The following is a 26,890-nucleotide window of genomic DNA, read 5'->3' on the forward strand; positions in this document are numbered from 1 at the left end:
CTACAGAAAAAGAGAACGGACAGAGAACCAAATACCTCGTGACGCTCTAACTACCACTCAAATCAATTAACAGACAGTGGAAAGTGAGTGCGCAGGCGCAGAGCAAAGCGTTCTCAACGTACAGGGAGCTCATATGAAAGAGGTGACGCTTCCTAAATCTATTTTTACGTTGTCATTATGGGGTATTGTGATGTCATTATGGGGTATTGTGATGTCATTATGGGGTATTGTGTGAAGATTGATGAGGAACACAAACAATTTACCGTGAAGACAGGACACCAGTTAATGAACGGTACGATGCACCTTAGTTGAAGACAGGACACCAGTTAATGAACGTCTGGCTAAATAGAGAAAATATAAAACACTTTCAACACATTAATAAATATATAAAACACTTTCAACACATGAATATGTAAAAACCACAGACAAGAGAGGATGATTTGTATGACGTTTATCTTTATTGCCGTGGAAGATCATGTGATAGTTGTGGTCTAGTATGACAACAACAACAACAACAACAACAACGTCAGGTAGTCTAAACGGAGGAGGATAACGCCACTTCAACACACTACTACTACTACTACTGCAACACAGCCTTGAACGTTTGGTCATCAGGAGAACACCCTCTCTAGCCTCACACACACACTGCCACGTCACACACCCAGTCCTCATCCCTCCCGGTGGTGGTGGTCTCCGTCTCGTTATGGTAAGGTGTGACCGTTGCCACGGTAACGACGGTTAAAGACTGCAAGGGGGGTGTGTAGTCAAGATAAGGATAGAGAGTGAGTGAGCGAGGATAGATTATGAGAAAAAAAACAGTATCGTTCTATTTAAAAAGTGGCAAAAAGACCAAGGTGATGAATAAAAAATTAAGAGTTTAAAAGTTGGTTTCCTCCCTCCTCCCTCAGTTGTTAGCTTGCTGTAGTCGCTATACCACAAGGCACGCTTTGATGATGTCACAAAGAGAGAATGGTGGAACTCTGGCGACTCCCAAGATTCTCAGCGTAGTTTTCCCTCCTCCAGTCGACAAGGCAACGCCCCCCCCCTCTAGTCCCCACGCAAAAATGGACCTGGAGAGAAAGGGGGGGGGGGTGAGAGACCGTCAAAACCACAGCCAGTTAGTGTGTGTAGGCAGTGTGTGTGTGTAGGCAGTGTGTGTGTGTGTAGGCAGTGTGTGTGTGTGTAGGCAGTGTGTGTGTGTGTAGGCAGTGTGTGTGTGTAGGCAGTGTGTGTGTGTGGGCGGTAGGTAGTGTGTGTGTGCGTGTAGGTGTGTGTGTAGGCAGTGTGTGTGTGTAGGCAGTGTGTGTGAGTGTGTGTAGGTAGTGTGAGTGTGTGTGGGTAGTGTGAGTGTGTGTAGGTAGTGTGAGTGTGTGTAGGTAGTGTGAGTGTGTAGGTAGTGAGTGTGTGTGGGTAGTACGTGTGTTTGGGTAGTGAGTGTGTGTGGGTAGTGAGTGTGTTTGGGTAGTGAGTGTGTTTGGGTAGTGAGTGTGTTTGGGTAGTGAGTGTGTTTGGGTAGTGAGTGTGTTTGGGTAGTGAGTGTGTTTGGGTAGTGAGTGTGTTTGGGTAGTGAGTGTGTTTGGGTAGTGAGTGTGTGTGGGTAGTGCGTGTGTGTGGGTAGTGCGTGTGTGTGGGTAGTGAGTGTGTGTGGGTAGTGCGTGTGTGTGGGTAGTGCGTGTGTGTGGGTAGTGCGTGTGTGTGGGTAGTGCGTGTGTGTGGGTAGTGCGTGTGTGTGGGTAGTGCGTGTGTGTGGGTAGTGCGTGTGTGTGGGTAGTGTGTGTGTGTAGTCGTGTGTGTGTGTGTGGAGTGTGTGTGTAGGTAGCGTGCGTTTGGGTAGTGTGTGTGTAGTAGTGTGTGTGTAGTAGTGTGCGTTTGGGTGTTACCTGCGAAGGGGACTACTCTCCGAGGGGAATGATTTCTTCGTTGATAAAAACTCAATGGTCTCCTCCTCCCAGTCATCTGTGTTACTGTCCAGCTCGTCAGTGTCCACTCCTAGAGACAGAGAGAGGTCAGGGGTCAAGCTTAGTAAGCCTGGTCCCCAAGCCAGAACGGCCCATCTCCCTGTTTCTGTAGCGTGAGACAGTTGGAGTCTGGGCCGCCATAGATCAGGGGGCTTATCTACGTACCTCCCCGGAGCTGCGGGGGGGCTTATCTATACGTACCTCCTCGGAGCTGCGGGGGGTTATCTACGTACCTCCTCGGAGCTGCAGGCGGGCAGTCTTCTGTTCGTGGTGCTGCTGCAGGGCAGCCTCCCGGTAGGTACGGTAGTCCTCCATCATGCTCCTCCTCTTGTCCACCAGCTCCCTGGAGGCCTTCGACTGGCTCAGGCGATCCTTCTGCTCAAAGATCTTAGAGTACTTCTTCAGGTCCTTCTTTATCACCTGGGGAACACGGGTCAAAACACAAGAAGAAAAACACGTTACACGCGAAGCCCATGTTATAGTAGCAACAAGACCACCAAGGGTCCCGGTTAAGCCCATGTTATAGTAGCAACAAGACCATCAAGGGTCCCGGCTAAGCCCATGTTATAGTAGCAACAAGACCATCAAGGGTCCCGGCTAAGCCCATGTTATAGTAGCAACAAGACCATCAAGGGTCCCGGCTAAGCCCATGTTATAGTAGCAACAAGACCATCAAGAGTCCCGGCTAAGCCCATGTTATAGTAGCAACAAGACTGTCAGGGTCCCGGCTAAGCCCATGTTATAGTAGCAACAAGACCATCAAGGGTCCCAGCTAAGCCCATGTTATAGTAGCAACAAGACCACCAAGGGTCCCGGCTAAGCCCATGTTATAGTAGCAACAAGACTGTCAGGGTCCCGGCTAAGCCCATGTTATAGTAGCAACAAGACCATCAAGGGTCCCGGCTAAGCCCATGTTATAGTAGCACCAAGACCATCAAGGGTCCCAGCTAAGCCCATGTTATAGTAGCAACAAGACTGTCAGGGTCCCGGCTAAGCCCATGTTATAGTAGCAACAAGACCGGCAAGGGTCCCGGCTAAGCCCATGTTATAGTAGCAACAAGACCATCAAGGGTCCCGGCTAAGCCCATGTTATAGTAGCAACAAGACCATCAAGGGTCCCGGCTAAGCCCATGTTATAGTAGCAACAAGACTGTCAGGGTCCCGGCTAAGCCCATGTTATAGTAGCAACAAGACCACCAAGGGTCCCGGCTAAGCCCATGTTATAGTAGCAACAAGACTGTCAGGGTCCCGGCTAAGCCCATGTTATAGTAGCAACAAGACTGTCAGGGTCCCGGCTAAGCCCATGTTATAGTAGCAACAAGACTGTCAGGGTCCCGGCTAAGCCCATGTTATAGTAGCAACAAGACTGTCAGGGTCCCGGCTAAGCCCATGTTATAGTAGCAACAAGACCATCAAGGGTCCCAGCTAAGCCCATGTTATAGTAGCAACAAGACCACCAAGGGTCCCGGCTAAGCCCATGTTATAGTAGCAACAAGACCATCAAGGGTCCCAGCTAAGCCCATGTTATAGTAGCAACAAGACTGTCAGGGTCCCGGCTAAGCCCATGTTATAGTAGCAACAAGACCATCAAGGGTCCCGGCTAAGCCCATGTTATAGTAGCAACAAGACCATCAAGGGTCCCAGCTAAGCCCATGTTATAGTAGCAACAAGACTGTCAGGGTCGGCTAAGCCCATGTTATAGTAGCAACAAGACTGTCAGGGTCCCGGCTAAGCCCATGTTATAGTAGCAACAAGACCGGCAAGGGTCCCGGCTAAGCCCATGTTATAGTAGCAACAAGACTGTCAAGGGTCCCGGCTAAGCCCATGTTATAGTAGCAACAAGACCGGCAAGGGTCCCGGCTAAGCCCATGTGATAGTAGCAACAAGACCATCAAGGGTCCCGGCTAAGCCCATGTTATAGTAGCAACAAGACTGTCAGGGTCCCGGCTAAGCCCATGTTATAGTAGCACCAAGACCATCAAGGGTCCCGGCTAAGCCCATGTTATAGTAGCAACAAGACCGGCAAGGGTCCCGGCTAAGCCCATGTTATAGTAGCAACAAGACCATCAAGGGTCCCAGCTAAGCCCATGTTATAGTAGCAACAAGACATGTTATAGTAGCAACAAGACTGTCAGGGTCCCGGCTAAGCCCATGTTATAGTAGCAACAAGACTGTCAGGGTCCCGGCTAAGCCCATGTTATAGTAGCAACAAGACCATCAAGGGTCCCGGCTAAGCCCATGTTATAGTAGCAACGAGACCATCAAGGGTCCCGCTAAGCCCATGTTATAGGGCAACAAGACCGGCAAGGGGCTAAGCCCATGTTATAGTAGCAACAAGACCATCAAGGGTCCCAGCTAAGCCCATGTTATAGTAGCAACAAGACCACCAAGGGTCCCGGCTAAGCCCATGTTATAGTAGCAACGAGACCATCAAGGGTCCCGGCTAAGCCCATGTTATAGTAGCAACAAGACCGGCAAGGGTCCCGGCTAAGCCCATGTTATAGTAGCAACAAGACCATCAAGGGTCCCAGCTAAGCCCATGTTATAGTAGCAAAAGACAGTCAGGGTCCCGGCTAAGCTCATGTTATAGTAGCAACAAGACCATCAAGGGTCCCAGCTAAGCCCATGTTATAGTAGCAACAAGACCATCAAGGGTCCCAGCTAAGCCCATGTTATAGTAGCAACAAGACCACCAAGGGTCCCGGCTAAGCCCATGTTATAGTAGCAACAAGACTGTCAGGGTCCTGGCTAAGCCCATGTTATAGTAGCAACAAGACCACCAAGGGTCCCGGCTAAGCCCATGTTATAGTAGCAACAAGACCATTAAGGGTCCCGGCTAAGCCCATGTTATAGTAGCAACAAGACTGTCAGGGTCCCGGCTAAGCCCATGTTATAGTAGCAACAAGACTGTCAGGGTCCCGGCTAAGCCCATGTTATAGTAGCAACAAGACCATCAAGGGTCCCAGCTAAGCCCATGTTATAGTAGCAACAAGACCACCAAGGGTCCCGGCTAAGCCCATGTTATAGTAGCAACAAGACCATCAAGGGTCCCAGCTAAGCCCATGTTATAGTAGCAACAAGACTGTCAGGGTCCCGGCTAAGCCCATGTTATAGTAGCAACAAGACTGTCAGGGTCCCGGCTAAGCCCATGTTATAGTAGCAACAAGACCACCAAGGGTCCCAGCTAAGCCCATGTTATAGTAGCAACAAGACTGTCAGGGTCCCGGCTAAGCCCATGTTATAGTAGCAACAAGACCCCCAAGGGTCCCGGCTAAGCCCATGTTATAGTAGCAACAAGACTGTCAAGGGTCCCGGCTAAGCCCATGTTATAGTAGCAACAAGACCGGCAAGGGTCCCGGCTAAGCCCATGTTATAGTAGCAACAAGACCATCAAGGGTCCCGGCTAAGCCCATGTTATAGTAGCAACAAGACTGTCAGGGTCCCGGCTAAGCCCATGTTATAGTAGCACCAAGACCATCAAGGGTCCCGGCTAAGCCCATGTTATAGTAGCAACAAGACCGGCAAGGGTCCCGGCTAAGCCCATGTTATAGTAGCAACAAGACCATCAAGGGTCCCAGCTAAGCCCATGTTATAGTAGCAACAAGACCACCAAGGGTCCCGGCTAAGCCCATGTTATAGTAGCAACGAGACTGTCAGGGTCCCGGCTAAGCCCATGTTATAGTAGCAACAAGACCATCAAGGGTCCCGGCTAAGCCCATGTTATAGTAGCAACGAGACCATCAAGGGTCCCGGCTAAGCCCATGTTATAGTAGCAACAAGACCGGCAAGGGTCGGCTAAGCCCATGTTATAGTAGCAACGAGACCATCAAGGGTCGGCTAAGCCCATGTTATAGTAGCAACAAGACCGGCAAGGGTCCCGGCTAAGCCCATGTTATAGTAGCAACAAGACCATCAAGGGTCCCGGCTAAGCCCATGTTATAGTAGCAACAAGACCGGCAAGGGTCCCGGCTAAGCCCATGTTATAGTAGCAACAAGACCATCAAGGGTCGGCTAAGCCCATGTTATAGTAGCAACAAGACTGTCAGGGTCCCGGCTAAGCCCATGTTATAGTAGCACCAAGACCATCAAGGGTCGGCTAAGCCCATGTTATAGTAGCAACAAGACTGTCAACACCAAGGGTCCCGGCTATGCCCATGTTATAGTAGCAACAAGACTGTCAGGGTCCCAGCTTAGCTGATGTTATAGTAGCACCAAGACCATCAAGGGTCCCAGCTAAGCCCATGTTATAGTAGCAACAAGACTGTCAGGGTCCCAGCTTAGCTGATGTTATAGTAGCAACAAGACTGTCAGGGTCCCGGCTAAGCCCATGTTATAGTAGCAACAAGACTGTCAGGGTCCCAGCTTAGCTGATGTTATAGTAGCACCAAGACCATCAAGGGTCCAAGCTTAGCTGATGTTATATATACGCAGTCAGACACATTACAACAAAACTCTTTCGACACACAGAAGTTTAGACAGAAGTCACTACTTGTCCAGACACTGAACAAGTTTTTGGATTCTATTGGTTTAAAACAACCTTGATGACAGAGTAAATACCCTTTATAAACACTGGACACACACACACACACACACACACACACACACACACACACAGAGATAACTACCTTGATGGAGTCCTGTGTGAGCAGGGTAGCAGGCCGAGGTCTCCAGAGTAGCTGACAGAAACGGTCCTTGTTGTTCTTCTGGAGGAGACGCCCCTGGAAGGTCCACAGCCAATAGGCATTGTCCACCTGACGGGAGAGACAACCCCTTTTTTTTTAAACACACTTGGTATGGCTCAGATAATAACACACTGTAGAACACCTGTTTAGGAGAGGTGCTGGCTAGCAGAGTAGAACACCTGTTTAGGAGAGGTGCTGGCTAGGGGAGTAGAACACCTGTTTAGGAGAGGTGCTGGCTAGGGGAGTAGAACACCTGTTTAGGAGAGGTGCTGGCTAGCAGAGTAGAACACCTGTTTAGGAGAGGTGCTGGCTAGCAGAGTAGAACACCTGTTTAGGAGAGGTGCTGGCTAGCAGAGTAGAACACCTGTTTAGGAGAGGTGCTGGCTAGCAGAGTAGAACACCTGTTTAGGAGAGGTGCTGGCTAGCGGAGTAGAACACCTGTTTAGGAGAGGTGCTGGCTAGCGGAGTAGAACACCTGTTTAGGAGAGGTGCTGGCTAGCAGAGTAGAACACCTGTTTAGGAGAGGTGCTGGCTAGCGGAGTAGAACACCTGTTTAGGAGAGGTGCTGGCTAGCGGAGTAGAACACCTGTTTAGGAGAGGTGCTGGCTAGCGGAGTAGAACACCTGTTTAGGAGAGGTGCTGGCTAGCGGAGTAGAACACCTGTTTAGGAGAGGTGCTGGCTAGGGGAGTAGAACACCTGTTTAGGAGAGGTGCTGGCTAGCAGAGTAGAACACCTGTTTAGGAGAGGTGCTGGCTAGCGGAGTAGAACACCTGTTTAGGAGAGGTGCTGGCTAGGGGAGTAGAACACCTGTTTAGGAGAGGTGCTGGCTAGCAGATTAGAACACCTGTTTAGGAGAGGTGCTGGCTAGGGAGTAGAACACCTGTTTATGAGAGGTGCTGGCTAGCGGAGTAGAACACCTGTTTAGGAGAGGTGCTGGCTAGGGGAGTAGAACACCTGTTTAGGAGAGGTGCTGGCTAGGGGAGTAGAACACCTGTTTAGGAGAGGTGCTGGCTAGGGGAGTAGAACACCTGTTTAGGAGAGGTGCTGGCTAGGGGAGTAGAACACCTGTTTAGGAGAGGTGCTGGCTAGCAGAGTAGAACACCTGTTTAGGAGAGGTGCTGGCTAGCAGAGTAGAACACCTGTTTAGGAGAGGTGCTGGCTAGCAGAGTAGAACACCTGTTTAGGAGAGGTGCTGGCTAGGGGAGTAGAACACCTGTTTAGGAGAGGTGCTGGCTAGCAGAGTAGAACACCTGTTTAGGAGAGGTGCTGGCTAGCGGAGTAGAACACCTGTTTAGGAGAGGTGCTGGCTAGCGGAGTAGAACACCTGTTTAGGAGAGGTGCTGGCTGGGGAGTAGAACACCTGGTTAGGAGAGGTGCTGGCTAGGGAGTAGAACACCTGTTTAGGAGAGGTGCTGGCTAGCAGAGTAGAACACCTGTTTAGGAGAGGTGCTGGCTAGCAGAGTAGAACACCTGTTTAGGAGAGGTGCTGGCTAGCAGATTAGAACACCTGTTTAGGAGAGGTGCTGGCTAGCAGATTAGAACACCTGTTTAGGAGAGGTGCTGGCTAGCGGAGTAGAACACCTGTTTAGGAGAGGTGCTGGCTAGCAGATTAGAACACCTGTTTAGGAGAGGTGCTGGCTAGCAGAGTAGAACACCTGTTTAGGAGAGGTGCTGGCTAGGGGAGTAGAACACCTGTTTAGGAGAGGTGCTGGCTAGGGGAGTAGAACACCTGTTTAGGAGAGGTGCTGGCTAGCAGAGTAGAACACCTGTTTAGGAGAGGTGCTGGCTAGCAGAGTAGAACACCTGTTTAGGAGAGGTGCTGGCTAGGGGAGGAGAACACCTGTTTAGGAGAGGTGCTGGCTAGGGGAGTAGAACACCTGTTTAGGAGAGGTGCTGGCTAGGGGAGAACACCTGTTTAGGAGAGGTGCTGGCTAGCAGAGTAGAAAACTTGAACATTAAAGAGAGCCGCACACTCTAGGAGCTCAGATGCAAAAAATAATTTAAAAATTACCAACGTTTCAACAGCCAAGCTGTTTTCAAATCAAATCAAATGTATTTATATAGCCCTTAGTACATCAGCTGATATCTCAAAGTGCTGTACAGAAACCCAGCCTAAAACCCCAAACAGCAAGCAATGCAGGTGTAGAAGCACAGTGTAATCACAAACACTGCTGTCTTCATCAGGGTGTAATCACAAACACTGCTGTCTTCATCAGGGTGTAATCACAAACACTGCTAGTCCAACGCTCTGACCACTAGGCTACCTGCTGGTTACTAGTCCAACGCTCTAACCACTAGTCTACCTGCTGGTTACTAGTCCAACGCTCTGACCACTAGGCTACCTGCTGGTTACTAGTCCAACGCTCTGACCACTAGGCTACCTGCTGGTTACTAGTCCAACGCTCTAACCACTAGTCTACCTGCTGGTTACTAGTCCAACGCTCTAACCACTAGGCTACCTGCTGGTTACTAGTCCAACGCTCTAACCACTAGGCTACCTGCTGGTTACTAGTCCAACGCTCTAACCACTAGGCTACCTGCTGGTTACTAGTCCAACGCTCTAACCACTAGGCTACCTGCTGGTTACTAGTCCAACGCTCTAACCACTAGGCTACCTGCTGGTTACTAGTCCAACGCTCTAACCACTAGGCTACCTGCTGGTTACTAGTCCAACGCTCTAACCACTAGGCTACCTGCTGGTTACTAGTCCAACGCTCTAACCACTAGGCTACCTGCTGGTTACTAGTCCAACGCTCTAACCACTAGGCTACCTGCTGGTTACTAGTCCAACGCTCTAACCACTAGGCTACCTGCTGGTTACTAGTCCAACACTCTAACCACTAGGCTACCTGCTGGTTACTAGTCCAACGCTCTAACCACTAGGCTACCTGCTGGTTACTAGTCCAACGCTCTAACCACTAGGCTACCTGCTGGTTACTAGTCCAACGCTCTAACCACTAGGCTACCTGCTGGTTACTAGTCCAACGCTCTAACCACTAGGCTACCTGCTGGTTACTAGTCCAACGCTCTAACCACTAGGCTACCTGCTGGTTACTAGTCCAACGCTCTAACCACTAGGCTACCTGCTGGTTACTAGTCCAACGCTCTGACCACTAGGCTACCTGCTGGTTACTAGTCCAACGCTCTGACCACTAGGCTACCTGCTGGTTACTAGTCCAACGCTCTAACCACTAGTCTACCTGCTGGTTACTAGTCCAACGCTCTGACCACTAGGCTACCTGCTGGTTACTAGTCCAACGCTCTAACCACTAGGCTACCTGCTGGTTACTAGTCCAACGCTCTGACCACTAGGCTACCTGCTGGTTACTAGTCCAACGCTCTAACCACTAGGCTACCTGCTGGTTACTAGTCCAACGCTCTAACCACTAGGCTACCTGCTGGTTACTAGTCCAACGCTCTAACCACTAGTCTACCTGCTGGTTACTAGTCCAACGCTCTAACCACTAGGCTACCTGCTGGTTACTAGTCCAACGCTCTAACCACTAGGCTACCTGCTGGTTACTAGTCCAACGCTCTGACCACTAGGCTACCTGCTGGTTACTAGTCCAACGCTCTGACCACTAGGCTACCTGCTGGTTACTAGTCCAACGCTCTAACCACTAGGCTACCTGCTGGTTACTAGTCCAACGCTCTAACCACTAGGCTACCTGCTGGTTACTAGCCCAACGCTCTAACCACTAGGCTACCTGCTGGTTACTAGTCCAACGCTCTAACCACTAGGCTACCTGCTGGTTACTAGTCCAACGCTCTAACCACTAGGCTACCTGCTGGTTACTAGTCCAACGCTCTAACCACTAGTCTACCTGCCGGTTACTAGTCCAACGCTCTAACCACTAGGCTACCTGCTGGTTACTAGTCCAACGCTCTAACCACTAGGCTACCTGCTGGTTACTAGTCCAACGCTCGAACCACTAGGCTACCCTGTCTGTAATCACGGCCCAGAGTGGCCTGATATCATCGGTTAATTATTGTGGTACAAACCAACCTTCATTTGGTTGATCTTCCATTTAAATAAACATGACAGCAGGAGTTTATTGCCTGTGTTTGTGTGTGTCAGGTGTGTGTGTGTCAGGTGTGTGTGTGTGTCAGGTGTGTGTGTGAGAGGTGTGTGTGTGAGAGTGTGTGTGTGAGAGGTGTGGTGTGTGTATCAGAGTTTATTCCCTGTGTTTAAGTCAGGTGTGTCATGTGTGTGTGTCAGGTGTGTGTATCAGAGTTTATTCCCTGTGTTTGTGTCAGGGTGTGTGTGTGTCAGGTGTACCTTGTGACTCCACCAGGACACAGAGGTCACCAGGTATCGTCCCGTAGGGTCCCACTCTACGTCAGAAGTGTGTGAGGTGGTGTGTGTGTGTGTGTCAGGTGTACCTTGTGACTCCACCAGGACACAGAGGTCACCAGGTATCGTCCCGTAGGGTCCCACTCTACATCAGAGGTGTGTGAGGTGTGTGTGTGTCAGGTGTACCTTGTGACTCCACCAGGACACAGAGGTCACCAGGTATCGTCCCGTAGGGTCCCACTCTACATCAGAGGTGTGTGAGGTGTGTGTGTCAGGTGTACCTTGTGACTCCACCAGGACACAGAGGTCACCAGGTATCGTCCCGTAGGGTCCCACTCTACGTCAGAGGCCATGTAGTGTTCAACCATGTTCATCATGGTGCAGTCAGAGGTGTCCACAAACGCCAGGGCCCCATTCATACTGGAGGAGAGGACAGGGTTAACACAGGAGGGGAGATATATCACACACACACACACACACACACACACACACACACACACACACACACACACACACACACACAGGTCTTGTACCTCCTGAGTCCAGCCAGCACCATGAACTGTCCCTGAGGACTCCAGAAGATGCTGTTGGCCTGCTGCTTGTCAAACATCTCTGGAGAGAGAAGGGAGAGGAGGAGAGGAGGGGGAGGGGGGAGGAGGGAGGAGGAGGAGAGAGGAGAGGAGAGAGAAGGTGGGGGAGAGGAGAGAAGGGGGGGGAGAGGGAAGGGGGGGGAGAGAAGAGAGAAGGGGGGAGGAGAGAGAGAGGGGGGAGGAGGAGAGGGAGAGAGGGGGAGGAGAGGAGAGAGGGGGGGGAGAGGAGGAGAGAGGGGGGAGAGGAGAGGAGAGAGAAGGGGGGAGGAGAGGAGAGAGAAGGGGGGAGGGGAGAGGAGAGAGAAGGGGGAGGAGAGAGGGGGGAGGGAGGAGAGAGAGGGGGGAGGAGAGAGAGGGGGGGAGGGGGAGAGGAGAGAGGAGAGGGGGAGGAGAGGAGGGAGAGGAGGGGGGAGGAGAGGAGAGGGGGAGAGGAGAGGAGAGAGGGGGGGAGGAGAGAGGAGGGGGGGAGGAGAGAAGGGGGAGGAGAGAGGGGGAGGAGAGGGGGAGAGAGGAGAGAGAAGGGGGGAGGAGAGGAGAGACAAGGCGGGGAGGAGGAGAGAAGGGGGAGGAGAGGAGAGAGAAGGGGGAGGAGAGGGAGGGGGGGGAGGAGAGAGGAGAGGGGGGGGGAGGGAGAGAAGGGGGGGAGGAGAGGAGAGGGGGAGGAGGAGAGGAGAGAGAAGGGGGGAGGAGAGGAGAGACAAGGCGGGGGAGGAGAGAGAAGGGGGGAGGAGAGGAGAGAGAAGGGGGAGGAGAGGAGAGGAGGAGGAGAGGAGAGAGAATGTTACAGTAACAGACTGTGTTGTTTGCCAAAGGACTGAATACGACGTCTGACAACAGTAGAGACGGAATAACGATCCTTATAGACATTACAGAGTCATGAGATATTCTCAGGTAAAGGTTGGACTGAGAGAGAGGGGAGAGGAGACATCCTTATAGACATTACAGAGTCATGAGATATTCTCAGGTAAAGGTTGGACTGAGAGAGAGGGGGGGAGAGGAGACATCCTTATAGACATTACAGAGTCATGAGATATTCTCAGGTAAAGGTTGGACTGAGAGAGAGGGGGAGAGGAGACATCCTTATAGACATTACAGAGTCATGAGATATTCTCAGGTAAAGGTTGGACAGAGAGAGGAGGAGGAGAGGAGACATCCTTATAGACATTACAGAGTCATGAGATATTCTCAGGTAAAGGTTGGACTGAGAGAGAGGGGGGAGAGGAGACATCCTTATAGACATTACAGAGTCATGAGATATTCTCAGGTAAAGGTTGGACTGAGAGAGAGGGGGGAGAGGAGACATCCTTATAGACATTACAGAGTCATGAGATATTCTCAGGTAAAGGTTGGACTGAGAGAGAGGGGGGAGAGGAGACATCCTTATAGACATTACAGAGTCATGAGATATTCTCAGGTAAAGGTTGGACTGAGAGAGAGGGGGGAGAGGAGACATCCTTATAGACATTACAGAGTCATGAGATATTCTCAGGTAAAGGTTGGACAGAGAGAGAGGGGGGAGAGGAGACATCCTTATAGACATTACAGAGTCATGAGATATTCTCAGGTAAAGGTTGGACAGAGAGAGAGGGGGAGAGGAGACATCCTTATAGACATTACAGAGTCATGAGATATTCTCAGGTAAAGGTTGGACTGAGAGAGAGGGGGAGAGGAGACATCCTTATAGACACTACAGAGTCATGAGATATTCTCAGGTAAAGGTTGGACTGAGAGAGAGGGGGGGAGAGGAGACATCCTTATAGACATTACAGAGTCATGAGATATTCTCAGGTAAAGGTTGGACTGAGAGAGAGGGGGGAGAGGAGACATCCTTATAGACATTACAGAGTCATGAGATATTCTCAGGTAAAGGTTGGACTGAGAGAGAGGGGGGAGAGGAGACATCCTTATAGACATTACAGAGTCATGAGATATTCTCAGGTAAAGGTTGGACTGAGAGAGAGGGGGGAGAGGAGACATCCTTATAGACATTACAGAGTCATGAGATATTCTCAGGTAAAGGTTGGACTCACTGATGAGTTCTATCTTCCCGTTGTTCTTGACGTGGTAGAACGAGGCGTTGATTCTGGGAGATTCACCGTGCAGGACGGCAAACTTACTGCCGTTGGGTTCCCAGGCAAACGCTATGATGCTCTCCGCTAGGGGACGACAACACTGGTGTTATTATACCTGGTGGTGTTACTGCACCTGGTGGTGTTACTGCACCTAGTGGTGTTACTGCACCTGGTGGTGTTACTGCACCTAGTGGTGTTACTGCACCTAGTGGTGTTACTGCACCTGGTGGTGTTACTGCACCTGGTGGTGTTACTATACCTAGTGGTGTTACTGCACCTAGTGGTGTTACTGCACCTGGTGGTGTTACTATACCTGGTGGTGTTACCTAGTGGTGTTACGGCACCTAGTGGTGTTACGGCACCTAGTGGTGTTACTGCACCTAGTGGTGTTACTGCACCTGGTGGTGTTAATGTACCTGGTGGTGTTAATGTACCTGGTGGTGTTACTGCACCTGGTGGTGTTACTGCACCTGGTGGTGTTACTGCACCTAGTGGTGTTACTGCACCTAGTGGTGTTACTGCACCTGGTGGTGTTACTGCACCTGGTGGTGTTACTGCACCTGGTGGTGTTACTGCACCTGGTGGTGTTACTGCACCTGGTGGTGTTACTGCACCTAGTGGTGTTACTGCACCTGGTGGTGTTACTGCACCTGGTGGTGTTACTGCACCTGGTGGTGTTACTGCACCTGGTGGTGTCACTGCACCTGGTGGTGTTACTGCACCTGGTGGTGTTACAATACCTGGTGGTGTTACCTAGTGGTGTTACTGCACCTAGTGGTGTAACCTAGTGGTGTTACTGCACCTAGTGGTGTTATTGCACCTGGTGGTGTTACTGCACCTGGTGGTGTTACTGCACCTGGTGGTGTTACTGCACCTAGTGGTGTTACTGCACCTAGTGGTGTTACTGCACCTAGTGGTGTTACTGCACCTGGTGGTGTTACTGTACATTATCAGTGGGGGGTTCTGTCCATCTTGTCAAAGTGGGGGGTGTGCGTTACCAGTTTTAGATTCCGGGTCTCCCTTCATCTCCACCACGTCAACAGGAACCTGCTTCTCTCTCATCCTGAAGATCTCAAAGTTGGTCACCACACCCTGAGAGAAGGAGAGAACGAGAGGAGAGAAGGAGAGGAGAGAACGAGAGGAGAGGACAGACAGGAGAGAGAGAACGAGAGGAGAGGACAGACAGGAGGAGAGAACGAGAGGATAGGAGAGGACAGAGAATGATGAAGGAGAGGACAATGAGAGAATGACAGGATGAGGACAGAGAGAGAAAGGAGACTTGTAAGGATGAGGTTTAGAATGACTGTGTCCGGTCCAGGACACAGAGGTAGCCTCCTGTCTAACTGCCCCTGTTCTCTCCCCCTTCACTAACCTGAGTTCCTTTAGGTGTCCGGTCCACCTTGACACAGAGGTAGTCTCCTGTCTCTGTCCCCCCTTCACTAACCTGAGTTCCTTTAGGTGTCCGGTCCACCTTGACACAGAGGTAGTCTCCCTGTCTCTGTCCCCCCTTCACTAACCTGAGTTCCTTTAGGTGTCCGGTCCACCTTGACACAGAGGTAGTCTCCCTGTCTCTGCCCCCCTTCACTAACCTGAGTTCCTTTAGGTGTCCGGTCCACCTTGACACAGAGGTAGTCTCCTGTCTCTGTCCCCCCTTCACTAACCTGAGTTCCTTTAGGTGTCCGGTCCACCTTGACACAGAGGTAGTCTACCTGTCTCTGCCCCCTTCACTAACCTGAGTTCCTTTAGGTGTCCGGTCCACCTTGACACAGAGGTAGTCTCCTGTCTCTGTCCCCCTTCACTAACCTGAGTTCCTTTAGGTGTCCGGTCCACCTTGACACAGAGGTAGTCTCCCTGTCTCTGTTCTCCTCCCCCCCCTTCACTAACCTGAGTTCCTTTAGGTGTCCGGTCCACCTTGACACAGAGGTAGTCTCCCTGTCTCTGTCCCCCCCCCTTCACTAACCTGAGTTCCTTTAGGTGTCCGGTCCACCTTGACACAGAGGTAGTCTCCCTGTCTCTGTCCCCCCTTCACTAACCTGAGTTCCTTTAGGTGTCCGGTCCACCTTGACACAGAGGTAGTCTCCCTGTCTCTGTCCCCCCCCCTTCACTAACCTGAGTTCCTTTAGGTGTCCGGTCCACCTTGACACAGAGGTAGTCTCCCTGTCTCTGTCCCCCCTTCACTAACCTGAGTTCCTTTAGGTGTCCGGTCCACCTTGACACAGAGGTAGTCTCCCTGTCTCTGCCCCCCTTCACTAACCTGAGTTCCTTTAGGTGTCCGGTCCACCTTGACACAGAGGTAGTCTCCCTGTCTCTGCCCCCCCTTCACTAACCTGAGTTCCTTTAGGTGTCCGGTCCACCTTGACACAGAGGTAGTCTCCCTGTCTCTGCCCCCCTTCACTAACCTGAGTTCCTTTAGGTGTCCGGTCCACCTTGACACAGAGGTAGTCTCCTGTCTCTGCCCCCCTTCACTAACCTGAGTTCCTTTAGGTGTCCGGTCCACCTTGACACAGAGGTAGTCTCCCTGTCTCTGCCCCCCTTCACTAACCTGATCCTTTAGGTGTCCGGTCCACCTTGACACAGAGGTAGTCTCCCTGTCTCTGCCCCCCCTTCACTAACCTGAGTTCCTTTAGGTGTCCGGTCCACCTTGACACAGAGGTAGTCTCCTGTCTCTGCCCCCCCTTCACTAACCTGAGTTCCTTTAGGTGTCCGGTCCACCTTGACACAGAGGTAGTCTCCTGTCTCTGCCCCCCCCTTCACTAACCTGAGTTCCTTTAGGTGTCCGGTCCACCTTGACACAGAGGTAGTCTCCCTGTCTCTGCCAGTGGAGTTTACAGTCCACCACATTGAAGAGGTTCCTGACTCTGATCTCCTGTCTGGAGGGAAGCTGCATCAGAGTCACTCTGGCTGGGATGTCTTTGTCCTCGGGGACCCAGAACGCTATGATGTTATCGCCTGGGGACCAGGAGAAGTCCCTGCAGAGGGGAGGAGGGGATTAATATATACACACACACACCGCTATGATGTCATCACCTGGGGACCAGGAGAAGTCCCTGCAGAGGGGAGGAGGGGATTAATATATACACACACACACCGCTATGATGTCATCACCTGGTGTATTCCTCTAACTAGTCTCTGTCTGACAGGTGGTATTCCTCTAACTAGTCTCTAAGGGTCAACATCCCCAGGATAAAGACATAACAGATTGAACTGACTGATTAAGGGTCAACATCCCCAGGATAAAGACATAACAGATTGAACTGACTGATTAAGGGTCAACATCACCAGGATAAAGACATAACAGATTGAACTAACTGATTAAGGGTCAACACCCCCAGGATAAAGACATAACAGATTGAACTGACTGATTAAGGGTCAACACCCCCAGGATAAAGACATAACAGATTGAACTGACTGATTAAGGGTCAACACCCCCAGGATAAAGACATAACAGATTGAACTGACTGATTAAGGGTCAACACCCCCAGGATAAAGACATAACAGATTGAACTGACTGATTAAGGGTCAACACCCCCAGGATAAAGACATAACAGATTGAACTGACTGATTAAGGGGTCAACACCCCAGGATAAAGACATAACAGATTGAACTGACTGATTAAGGGTCAACACCCCAGGATAAAGACATAACAGATTGAACTGACTGATTAAGGGTCAACACCCCCAGGATAAAGACATAACAGATTGAACTGACTGATTAAGGGTCAACATCACCAGGATAAAGACATAACAGATTGAACTAACTGATTAAGGGTCAACACCCCCAGGATAAAGACATAACAGATTGAACTGACTTCTTAAGGGTCAACACCCCCAGGATAAAGACATAACAGATTGAACTGACTGATTAAGGGTCAACACCCCCAGGATAAAGACATAACAGATTGAACTGACTGATTAAGGGTCAACACCCCCAGGATAAAGACATAACAGATTGAACTGACTGATTAAGGGTCAACATCACCAGGATAAAGACATAACAGATTGAACTGACTGATTAAGGGTCAACATCACCAGGATAAAGACATAACAGATTGAACTGACTGATTAAGGGTCAACATCCCCAGGATAAAGACATAACAGATTGAACTGACTGATTAAGGGTCAACATCACCAGGATAAAGACATAACAGATTGAACTGACTGATTAAGGGTCAACATCCCCAGGATAAAGACATAACAGATTGAATTAATATATACACACACACACCGCTATGATGTCATCACCTGGTGTATTCCTGTAACTAGTCTCTAAGGGTCAACATCACCAGGATAAAGACTTACTTGATGCCACTAATCTTCAGACTCTTCTTATCCAACAGGCCCATGGACTACGACAGGAGAAAACAGGATGTTATTAAGTATGGACACACCAGTCTGTTACACAGAGACACTCAGAGTAATACTGGTCAATCTAACTTACTGGGGTCTCAGACGCTCAGAGTAATACTAGTCAATCTAACTTACTGGGGTCATAGACGCTCAGAGTAATAATGGTCAATCTAACGTACTGGGGTCATAGACGCTCAGAGTAATACTGGTCAATCTAACTTACTGGGGTCTCGTAGATGCTCAGTGTGGGGACTTACTGGGGTCTCGTAGATGCTCAGTGTGGGGACTTACTGGGGTCTCGTAGATGCTCAGTGTGGGGACTTACTGGGGTCTCGTAGATGCTCAGTGTGGGGACTTACTGGGGTCTCGTAGATGCTCAGTGTGGGGACTTACTGGGGTCTCGTAGATGCTCAGTGTGGGGACTTACTGGGGTCTCGTAGATGCTTAGTGTGGGGACTTACTGGGGTCTCGTAGATGCTCAGTGTGGGGACTTACTGGGGTCTCGTAGATGCTCAGTGTGGGGACTTACTGGGGTCTCGTAGATGCTCAGTGTGGGGACTTACTGGGGTCTCGTAGATGCTTAGTGTGGGGACTTACTGGGGTCTCGTAGATGCTCAGTGTGTCCTGGGTCATCCTGGCAAAGAACTTCCCATCGTGACTCCACCTGGAGAAACAGACACACGTTAGACCAATGCAGGTAGGGAGAGAACCAAGACAATTAGGGGAGAGAACCAAGACAGTTAGGGGAGAGAACCAAGACAGTTAGGGGAGAGAACCAAGACAGTTAGGGGAGAGAACCAAGACAGTTAGGGGAGAGAACCAAGACAGTTAGGGGAGAGAACCAAGACAGTTAGGGGAGAGAACCAAGACAGTTAGGGGAGAGAACCAAGACAGTTAGGGGAGAGAACCAAGACAGTTAGGGGAGAGAACCAAGACAGTTAGGGGAGAGAACCAAGACAGACCGTTGCAGGTAGGGGAGAGAACCAAAACAGTTAGGGGAGAACCAAGACAGACCACTGCAGTTAGGGAGAGAACCAAGACAATTAGGGGAGAGAACCAAGACAAACCACTGCAGTTAGGGGGGAGAGAACCAAGACAATTAGGGAGAGAACCAAGACAGACCGCTGCAGCTAGGGAGAGAACCAAGACAGTTAGGGAAGAGAAACAAGACAGACCGCTGCAGCTAGAGACAGAAACCAAGACAGTTAGGGAAGAGAGGGGTGGTAGCTGAAGACAGACCGCTGCAGCTAGGGAGAGAACCAAGACAGAAAGCATGAGAAACAAGTTCTGCTAGTCAGTTCTAGAAGATGGCTACTGAGAACAGAGGGGTGGGTAGTCAGGCCTTACTAGAAGATGTAGAGACATGAAAACAGAGAGGGTGGGTAGTCAGGCCTTACTAGACAGATGATAGAGACATGAAAACAGAGGGGTGGGTAGTCAGGCCTTACTAGAGACAGATGTAGAGACATGAAAACAGAGGGGTGGGTAGTCAGGCCTTACTAGAAGATGTAGAGACAGGAACATGAAAACAGAAAACAGAGGGGTGGGTAGTCAGGCCTTACTAGAAGATGTAGAGACATGAAAACAGAGGGGTGGGTAGTCAGGCCTTACTAGAAGATGTAGAGACAGGAACAGGATAGAGACATGAAAACAGAGAGGTGGGTAGTCAGGCCTTACTAGAAGATGTAGAGACAGGAACAGGATAGAGACATAAAAACAGAGAGGTGTGTTGTCAGTCCTTACTTGAAGATGGGCCAGTGGGCGGAGCTCTCACAGTGAAAGCCTCTCTTCTTCTGGCCAGTCAGAATGTCCCAGATGATGATGGCCTGGGGGTCCTCCTTAGTGTCCATCAGGGGACTGAACGTCACCACGTACCTAGCAAGCATTATATAACACCTTTATGTGTAGCTTCATAAGGATTCGTACAGATGACATAGACAGGTTATAACCACACTAGGCTCACCATGTACAGGGTAACTGCCAAAATGAAAGGAAACACTTGAGTCAACGAGGGGGGTACAAAGTACATCGATTAACATCCCATCATGCTTAGGGGCGGCAGGGTAGCCTAGTGGTTAGAGCGTTGGACTAGTAACCGGAAGGTTGCAAGTTCGAATCCCCGAGCTGACAGGGTACAAATCTGTCGTTCTGCCCCTGAACAGACAGTTAACCCACTGTTCCTAGGCCGTCATTGAAAATAAGAATATGTTCTTAACTGACTTGCCTGGTTAAATAAAGGTAATTAAAAAATTAAATAAGGTCATGTATAAAAATGCCCAGTTGCCCATTATCTTGGCTAGCATGGCTAGAGGAAGAGATCTCAGAGACTTTGAAAGAGGAAAGGAACCCAGGGGTTTTAAAGGGAGTCTCAGTAACTGGATCCCAAATCAGAAGGACTACAGGTCCTTCTGTAGCTCAGTTGGTAGAGCATGGCGCTTGTAACGCCAGGGTTCGATTCCCGGGACCACCCATACGTAGAATGTATGCACACATGACTGTAAGTCGCTTTGGATATAAGCGTCTGCTAAATGGCATATATTATTATTATTATTATTAACACTTCTGGGAGATTCTGGATCGGCGCCCGAGAGCGTTTTTCACACCACCGTCAACAAAACACCAAATTAAGGACTTTATCGTGGAAGAACGGTTTCACATCGTCACGGATCCCTCCGGGACTTTCATTATGCACACCAGGTCCCTATTCCCAGTGATTAGTCACACCCGGTCCCTATTCCCAGTGATTAGTCACACCCGGTCCCTATTCCCAGTGATTAGTCACACCCTGTCCCTATTCCCAGTGATTAGACACACCAGGTCCCTATTCCCAGTGATTAGACACACCCGGTCCCTATTCCCAGTGATTAGACACACCCGGTCCCTATTCCCAGTGATTAGACACACCCGGTCCCTATTCCCAGTGATTAGACACACCCGGTCCCTATTCCCAGTGATTAGACACACCCGGTCCCTATTCCCAGTGATTAGTCACACCAGGTCCCTATTCCCAGTGATTAGACACACCCGGTCCCTATTCCCAGTGATTAGACACACCCGGTCCCTATTCCCAGCGATTAGACACACCCAGTGTCCCTATTCCCAGTGATTAGACACACCCGGTCCCTATTCCCAGTGATTAGACACACCCGGTCCCTATTCCCAGTGATTAGACACACCCACCAGGTCCCTATTCCCAGTGATTAGTCACACCCGGTCCCTATTCCCAGTGATTAGACACACACCCTGTCCCTATTCCCAGTGATTAGTCACACCCTGTCCCTATTCCCAGTGTCCCTATTCCCAGTGATTAGACACACCCGTGTCCCTATTCCCAGTGATTAGACACCCGGTCCCTATTCCCAGGTCCCTATTCCCAGTGATTAGACACATTCCCAGTGTCCCTATTCCCAGTGATTAGACACACCCAGTGTCCCTATTCCCAGTGATTAGTCACACCAGGTCCCTATTCCCAGTGATTAGACACACCCCAGGTCCCTATTCCCAGTGATTAGACACACACCAGTGTCCCTATTCCCAGTGATTAGACACACCCAGTGTCCCTATTCCCAGTGATTAGACACACCCTATTCCCAGTGATTCCCAGTGATTAGCCCTATTCCCAGTGATTAGACACACCCTATTCCCAGTGTGATTCCCAGTGCTAGACACCCCTATTCCCAGTGATTAGGACACGCCCCTATTCCCAGTGATTAGACACCCTATTCCCAGTGATTAGACACACCCTATTCCCAGTGATTAGACACACCCTATTCCCAGTGATTAGACACACCCTATTCCCAGTGATTAGACACACCCTATCCCAGTGATTAGACACACCTAGACACCCCTATTCCCAGTGATTAGACACACACCCTATTCCCAGTGATTAGACACACCCTATTCCCAGTGATTAGACACACCCTATTCCCAGTGATTAGTAATTGTATAAGTGTGCCCTATTGTGTTTACTATTGTCCTGACGATATATTGTTACAATGTCGTGTTGGTGCGTGACTGAGTACCTGTGCTGTCTGTTTTGGGCTTTCCCGTGTCATTTCCCAGATTAGACACACCCTGATTCCCAGGGTCTAGACACACCTATTGTGTTAGTCATTGTGACTAGACACATGATTACAGGGTCTATTCCCGTGTGTTAGTCATTGTGCGACACACCCTATTCCCAGTGTTATTTATTCAGTGTACACCTCTCCCTATTCCCTCTAGTTTTGGAGTTTAAATCCTGTGTGTTGTATACGTGTTTGCTTGGTGATTAGTCACCCGTGCCTATTACATAACAACAACATTCCCTATTCCCTGATTAGCCCGTCTCCCGATCCCTTACGCCAGCGTGACACACCCCTCAGTAATTAGAAACGCGTAGAATCTATTCCCAGTGAGCATCGAAGCTGTTCTGGCTGGTGGTGCAACACCCTATTAAGACACTTTATGTTGGGGTTTCCCTTTATTCTGGCATTACCTGTAGCTACCAATCATTATAACCCTTGATTAGATGTAGCTTCCCACAAGGCTTCACACACACAGCCCCAGTGCCGACAGAGCTACCACTAGGGCATGGGGTGACCACGGTGTCCATCAGGGGACACACTATTCCCAGTGACATCCCTATGAAGCGCTATAACACCTTCCCAAAAGGCTTAATAAGACTACATAGAGTTACATTATGGCCTGAAGGTCCTCAGTTACTATCAGGGAAGTAAGCATTATAACAACGTAATGTAGCTTCATTTTTATTTTACCTTTATTTAACTAGACACACCCTATTCCCAGTTAAGAATAAATTCTTATTTTCAATGATGGTCTAGTGGGTTAACTGCCTTTTTCAGGGGCAGACACGACAGACTTTTTACCTTGTTGACACACCGCTATTCCCAGGATTGATCTTGCAACCTATTCGGATTACAAGTCCAACCTCTAACCACTAGGCCCCTATTCCCAGTGACTAACCCACTAGGCCCCCCCTAACCACTACCTATTCCCCCCCCTCTAACCACTAGGCCCCCTCTAACCACTAGGCCACAACCCTACAATAACAACACCACCCCCCCTCTAACCACTAGTCTACCTGCCCCCCTCTCTAAACACTAGTCTACCTGCCCCCCCTCTAACCACTAGTCTACCTGCCCTCCCCCTAACCACTAGCCTACCTGCTAGACACCCCCCCCCTAACCACTAGCCTACCTGCCCCCCTAACCACTAGGCTACCTGCCCACAACCCCCTAACCACTAGCCTACCCCCCCCCCCTAACCATTAGGCTACCTGCCGCCCCCCTAACCACTAGGCTACCTGCCCCCCCCATAAGGCTTCATAGATGTGATCTAGACAGGCATGTATTATTCATTAGCGATTGGTTACCTCTCGCAGGGGGAGAAGTCGATCAGAGACACTCCCTGGTGGCTGAAACGTTGGATCTGCTTGAACTTCTCTCCGCCCCACAATGCAATGCCTCGCTGGTGGAACGTGGCCAGGTAGGTTCCCTTGGGAGACCAGCGCACATAGGTCTCCGTCCAGCGCTACAGGGACACAACCTCAGAATTAATCAATATACAATAACAACACCACACGGCCACAACCTCAGAATTAATCAATATACAATAACAACACCACACGGCCACAACCTCAGAATTAATCAATATACAATAACAACACCACACGGCAAAGATTCTGATTTACGCAATCAAGCCTTCTATTTTTTTGAGCATCAAAGCCGTAAAAAGTATTTCTGTAGATGGAGAATGTGCTCAGTGCAAAAAAAAAAAAAAAAAAAAAAAAATTCTGATTGGTTGAACCATCATCTCACTGCGCTGTCGTGATTGGTCGACTGGTTGACTCACCGCCCTCTCCTCGGAGACGATTGGATCCTTGGCGTCGTTGTTGAAGATGGCGGTCCTCTCTCCTGATTCGTAGATGACGCTGTACTGGTCACGACAGTCAGGGTCCTCCATCCAGTGACGCATGTTACCCTGGCAACCAAAACAGGAAGTGACCGTTAGTAATGACCCCCCCCTCCACAACACCGGGTGGGTATTCTCTGAACGTGTGGTTGAAGTGACAGTGTGTAACACTCACAAAGTCCTTGAAGGGCTGCTTCTCAGGAGTCTCCCACTCGTCACTGATGCTCATGTACCTGGAACACAACGTCACCATCTACAGCAGACAGTTCTATATCATGTATATCTATGGCAAACATTTCTGCCATGTTGATGTTGTGCCTAGATGCCCAGAACATCCCATATAACAGCTGGAATGATGCCCTGAACACCCCATATAACAGCTGGAATGATGCCCCCAGACACCCCATATAACAGCTGGAATGATGCCCCTAGACACCCCATATAACAGCTGGAATGATGCCCCTAGACACCCCATATAACAGCTGGAATGATGCCCCCTAGACACCCCATATAACAGCTGGAATGATGCCCCTAGACACCCCATATAACAGCTGGAATGATGCCCCAAACACCCCATATAACAGCTGGAATGATGCCCCCAGACACCCCATATAACAGCTGGAATGATGCCCCTGAGACACCCCATATAACAGCTGGAATGATGCCCCAGACACCCCATATAACAGCTGGAATGATGCCCCAGACACCCCATATAACAGCTGGAATGATGCCCCAGACACCCCATATAACAGCTGGAATGATGCCCTAGACACCCCATATAACAGCTGGAATGATGCCCCAGACACCCCATATAACAGCTGGAATGATGCCCCAAGACACCCCATATAACAGCTGGAATGATGCCCCAGACACCCCATATAACAGCTGGAATGATGCCCTAGACACCCCATATAACAGCTGGAATGATGCCCTAGACACCCCATATAACAGCTGGAATGATGCCCCAGACACCCCATATAACAGCTGGAATGATGCCCTGAACACCCCATATAACAGCTGGAATGATGCCCCTAGAACACCCCATATAACAGCTGGAATGATGCCCTAGACACCCCATATAACAGCTGGAATGATGCCTGGAATGATGCCCCTAGACACCCCATATAACAGCTGGAATGATGCCCTAGACACCCCATATAACAGCTGGAATGATGCCCCTGAACACCCCATATAACAGCTGGAATGATGCCCTAGACACCCCATATAACAGCTGGAATGATGCCCTAGACACCCCATATAACAGCTGGAATGATGCCCTAGACACCCCATATAACAGCTGGAATGATGCCCCTAGACACCCCATATAACAGCTGGAATGATGCCCTAGAACACCCCATATAACAGCTGGAATGATGCCCCTAGACACCCCATATAACAGCTGGAATGATGCCCCGGACACCCCATATAACAGCTGGAATGATGCCCTGAACACCCCATATAACAGCTGGAATGATGCCCCTTGAACACCCCATATAACAGCTGGAATGATGCCCCTAGACACCCCATATAACAGCTGGAATGATGCCCCTAGACACCCCATATAACAGCTGGAATGATGCCCTAGACACCCCATATAACAGCTGGAATGATGCCCCTAGACACCCCATATAACAGCTGGAATGATGCCCTGAACACCCCATATAACAGCTGGAATGATGCCCCTAGACACCCCATATAACAGCTGGAATGATGACACCCCCCTGGAATGATGAACACCCCATATAACAGCTGGAATGATGCCCTAGACACCCCATATAACAGCTGGAATGATCGGTGAACCCATATAACAGCTGGAATGATGCCCTGACACCCCATATAACAGCTTGTAGCCATATAACAGCTGGAATTCTTCACTGACACCCCATATAACAGCTGGAATGGGAGCCCCATACCCAAGAAGATGACACCCCATATAACAGCTGGAATGATGCCCCTACAGGTTATAACAGCTGGAATGATGTGGGACACCCCATATAACAGCTGGAAGATGTATGCCCCAAACAGAGGAGATAACAGCTGGTGATGCCCTAACTATAACAGCTGGAATGATGCCCCACACCCCATATAACAGCTGGAATGATGCCTACATAGGAGACACCCCAGGTTAACAGCTGGAATGATGTGGACACCCCATATAACAGCTGGAATGATGTACCTACATAGGAGATGTGCCCTAACAGCTGGTTAACTAACTATACAGTCTGGAGTGGGAGCCCCATACCCATATAACAGCTGAATGACCCCAGACACCCCATATAACAGCTGGAATTAACTAAACACCCCTATAACAGCTGGAATGATGCCCTAGACACCCCATACTAACAGCAAGAAGATGTACCTACACCCCATATAACAGCTGGAATGATGCCCTACACCCCTATAACAGCTGGAATGATGCCCCTAGACACCCCATATAACAGCTGGAAGATGTACCTATAACAGAGGAATGATGCCTACAGGTTAACTAACTACAGTCTGGAATGATGGGACACCCCATACTAACAGCTGGAATGATGTACCTACACAGGAGATAACAGCTGGAATGATAACATATAACAGCTGGAATGAGTGGGATACCCATATAACAGATGATGCCCCTACATAGGAGATACACTACATGTTAACAACATATAACAGCTGGAATGATGGGAGCCCCATACTAACCAAGAAGATGTACCTACAGAGGAGATAACTACAGGTTAACTAACTATAGGTCTGAGTGGGAGCCCCATACTCCAAGAAGATGTACCTACAGAGGAGATAACTACAGGTTAACTAACTATAGGTCTGAGTGGGATACTCCAAGAAGATGTACCTACAGAGGAGATAACTACAGGTTAACTAACTATAGGTCTGAGTGGGAGCCCCATACTCCAAGAAGATGTACCTACAGAGGAGATAACTACAGGTTAACTAACTATAGGTCTGAGTGGGAGCCCCATACTCCAAGAAGATGTACCTACAGAGGAGATAACTACAGGTTAACTAACTATAGGTCTGAGTGGGAGCCCCA

The 26,890-nt window shown here is 49.8% G+C and overlaps 1 protein-coding gene and 3 long non-coding RNA genes across 14 annotated transcripts; 1 reads left to right on the forward strand and 3 right to left on the reverse strand.

Annotated features, from left to right (window-relative positions):
• Positions 1-848: 848 nt before the first annotated feature.
• LOC127926431 (eukaryotic translation initiation factor 3 subunit B-like) lies at positions 849-24,094 on the reverse strand. Its single transcript, XM_052511845.1, has 15 exons — positions 24,032-24,094; positions 23,797-23,925; positions 23,318-23,475; positions 19,687-19,818; positions 18,541-18,607; positions 17,896-17,942; positions 16,356-16,566; positions 14,614-14,689; positions 13,556-13,675; positions 11,469-11,547; positions 11,217-11,355; positions 6,584-6,709; positions 2,192-2,378; positions 1,881-1,989; positions 849-1,070 (listed from the first exon to the last, which is right to left on the reverse strand). The coding sequence occupies exons 1-15, from the start codon at positions 24,083-24,085 to the stop codon at positions 929-931; spliced, it is 1,776 nt and encodes a 591-aa protein (XP_052367805.1). The 5' UTR covers positions 24,086-24,094; the 3' UTR covers positions 849-928.
• LOC127926433 (uncharacterized) lies at positions 6,996-8,541 on the reverse strand. 7 transcript variants are annotated; one of them, XR_008124153.1, is made up of 5 exons: positions 8,260-8,541; positions 7,781-7,965; positions 7,412-7,448; positions 7,338-7,374; positions 7,069-7,078 (listed from the first exon to the last, which is right to left on the reverse strand). It is a non-coding gene; the product is annotated as an uncharacterized LOC127926433 (long non-coding RNA). The 7 variants fall into 7 exon arrangements; XR_008124151.1 differs by lacking the exon at positions 7,412-7,448 and adding an exon at positions 7,596-7,632; XR_008124149.1 differs by lacking the exon at positions 7,412-7,448 and adding an exon at positions 7,633-7,669.
• On the reverse strand, positions 8,906-10,582 carry LOC127926432 (uncharacterized). Of its 3 annotated transcripts, none has more exons than XR_008124147.1 (4): positions 10,505-10,582; positions 10,193-10,426; positions 9,023-10,153; positions 8,906-8,944 (listed from the first exon to the last, which is right to left on the reverse strand). It is a non-coding gene; the product is annotated as an uncharacterized LOC127926432 (long non-coding RNA). The 3 variants fall into 3 exon arrangements; XR_008124146.1 differs by having other exon boundaries at positions 8,912-8,944; positions 9,023-9,841; positions 10,037-10,426; XR_008124145.1 differs by having other exon boundaries at positions 8,910-8,944; positions 9,023-10,426.
• On the forward strand, positions 12,340-13,548 carry LOC127926434 (uncharacterized). 3 transcript variants are annotated; one of them, XR_008124156.1, is made up of 3 exons: positions 12,340-12,416; positions 12,790-13,014; positions 13,314-13,548. It is a non-coding gene; the product is annotated as an uncharacterized LOC127926434 (long non-coding RNA). The 3 variants fall into 3 exon arrangements; XR_008124157.1 differs by having other exon boundaries at positions 12,865-13,089; XR_008124155.1 differs by having other exon boundaries at positions 12,394-12,489; positions 12,940-13,089.
• Positions 24,095-26,890: the final 2,796 nt, after the last annotated feature.

Source organism: Oncorhynchus keta, unplaced genomic scaffold (genome assembly GCF_023373465.1).
Source record: "Oncorhynchus keta strain PuntledgeMale-10-30-2019 unplaced genomic scaffold, Oket_V2 Un_contig_7562_pilon_pilon, whole genome shotgun sequence".
NCBI lineage: Eukaryota > Metazoa > Chordata > Actinopteri > Salmoniformes > Salmonidae > Oncorhynchus > Oncorhynchus keta.

Excerpts from the sequence above, each read along its gene's own strand:
- LOC127926431 (XM_052511845.1), bottom strand. The coding sequence starts at position 24,085 with ATGAGCATCAGTGACGAGTGGGAGACTCCTGAGAAGCAGCCCTTCAAG. Across the intron at positions 23,926-24,031 it reads AGCAGCCCTTCAAGGACTTT|GGTAACATGCGTCACTGGAT; the intron begins GTGAGTGTTACA and ends TTTGGTTGCCAG. Across the intron at positions 1,071-1,880 it reads GAGAGTAGTCCCCTTCGCAG|GTCCATTTTTGCGTGGGGAC; the intron begins GTAACACCCAAA and ends CTTTCTCTCCAG.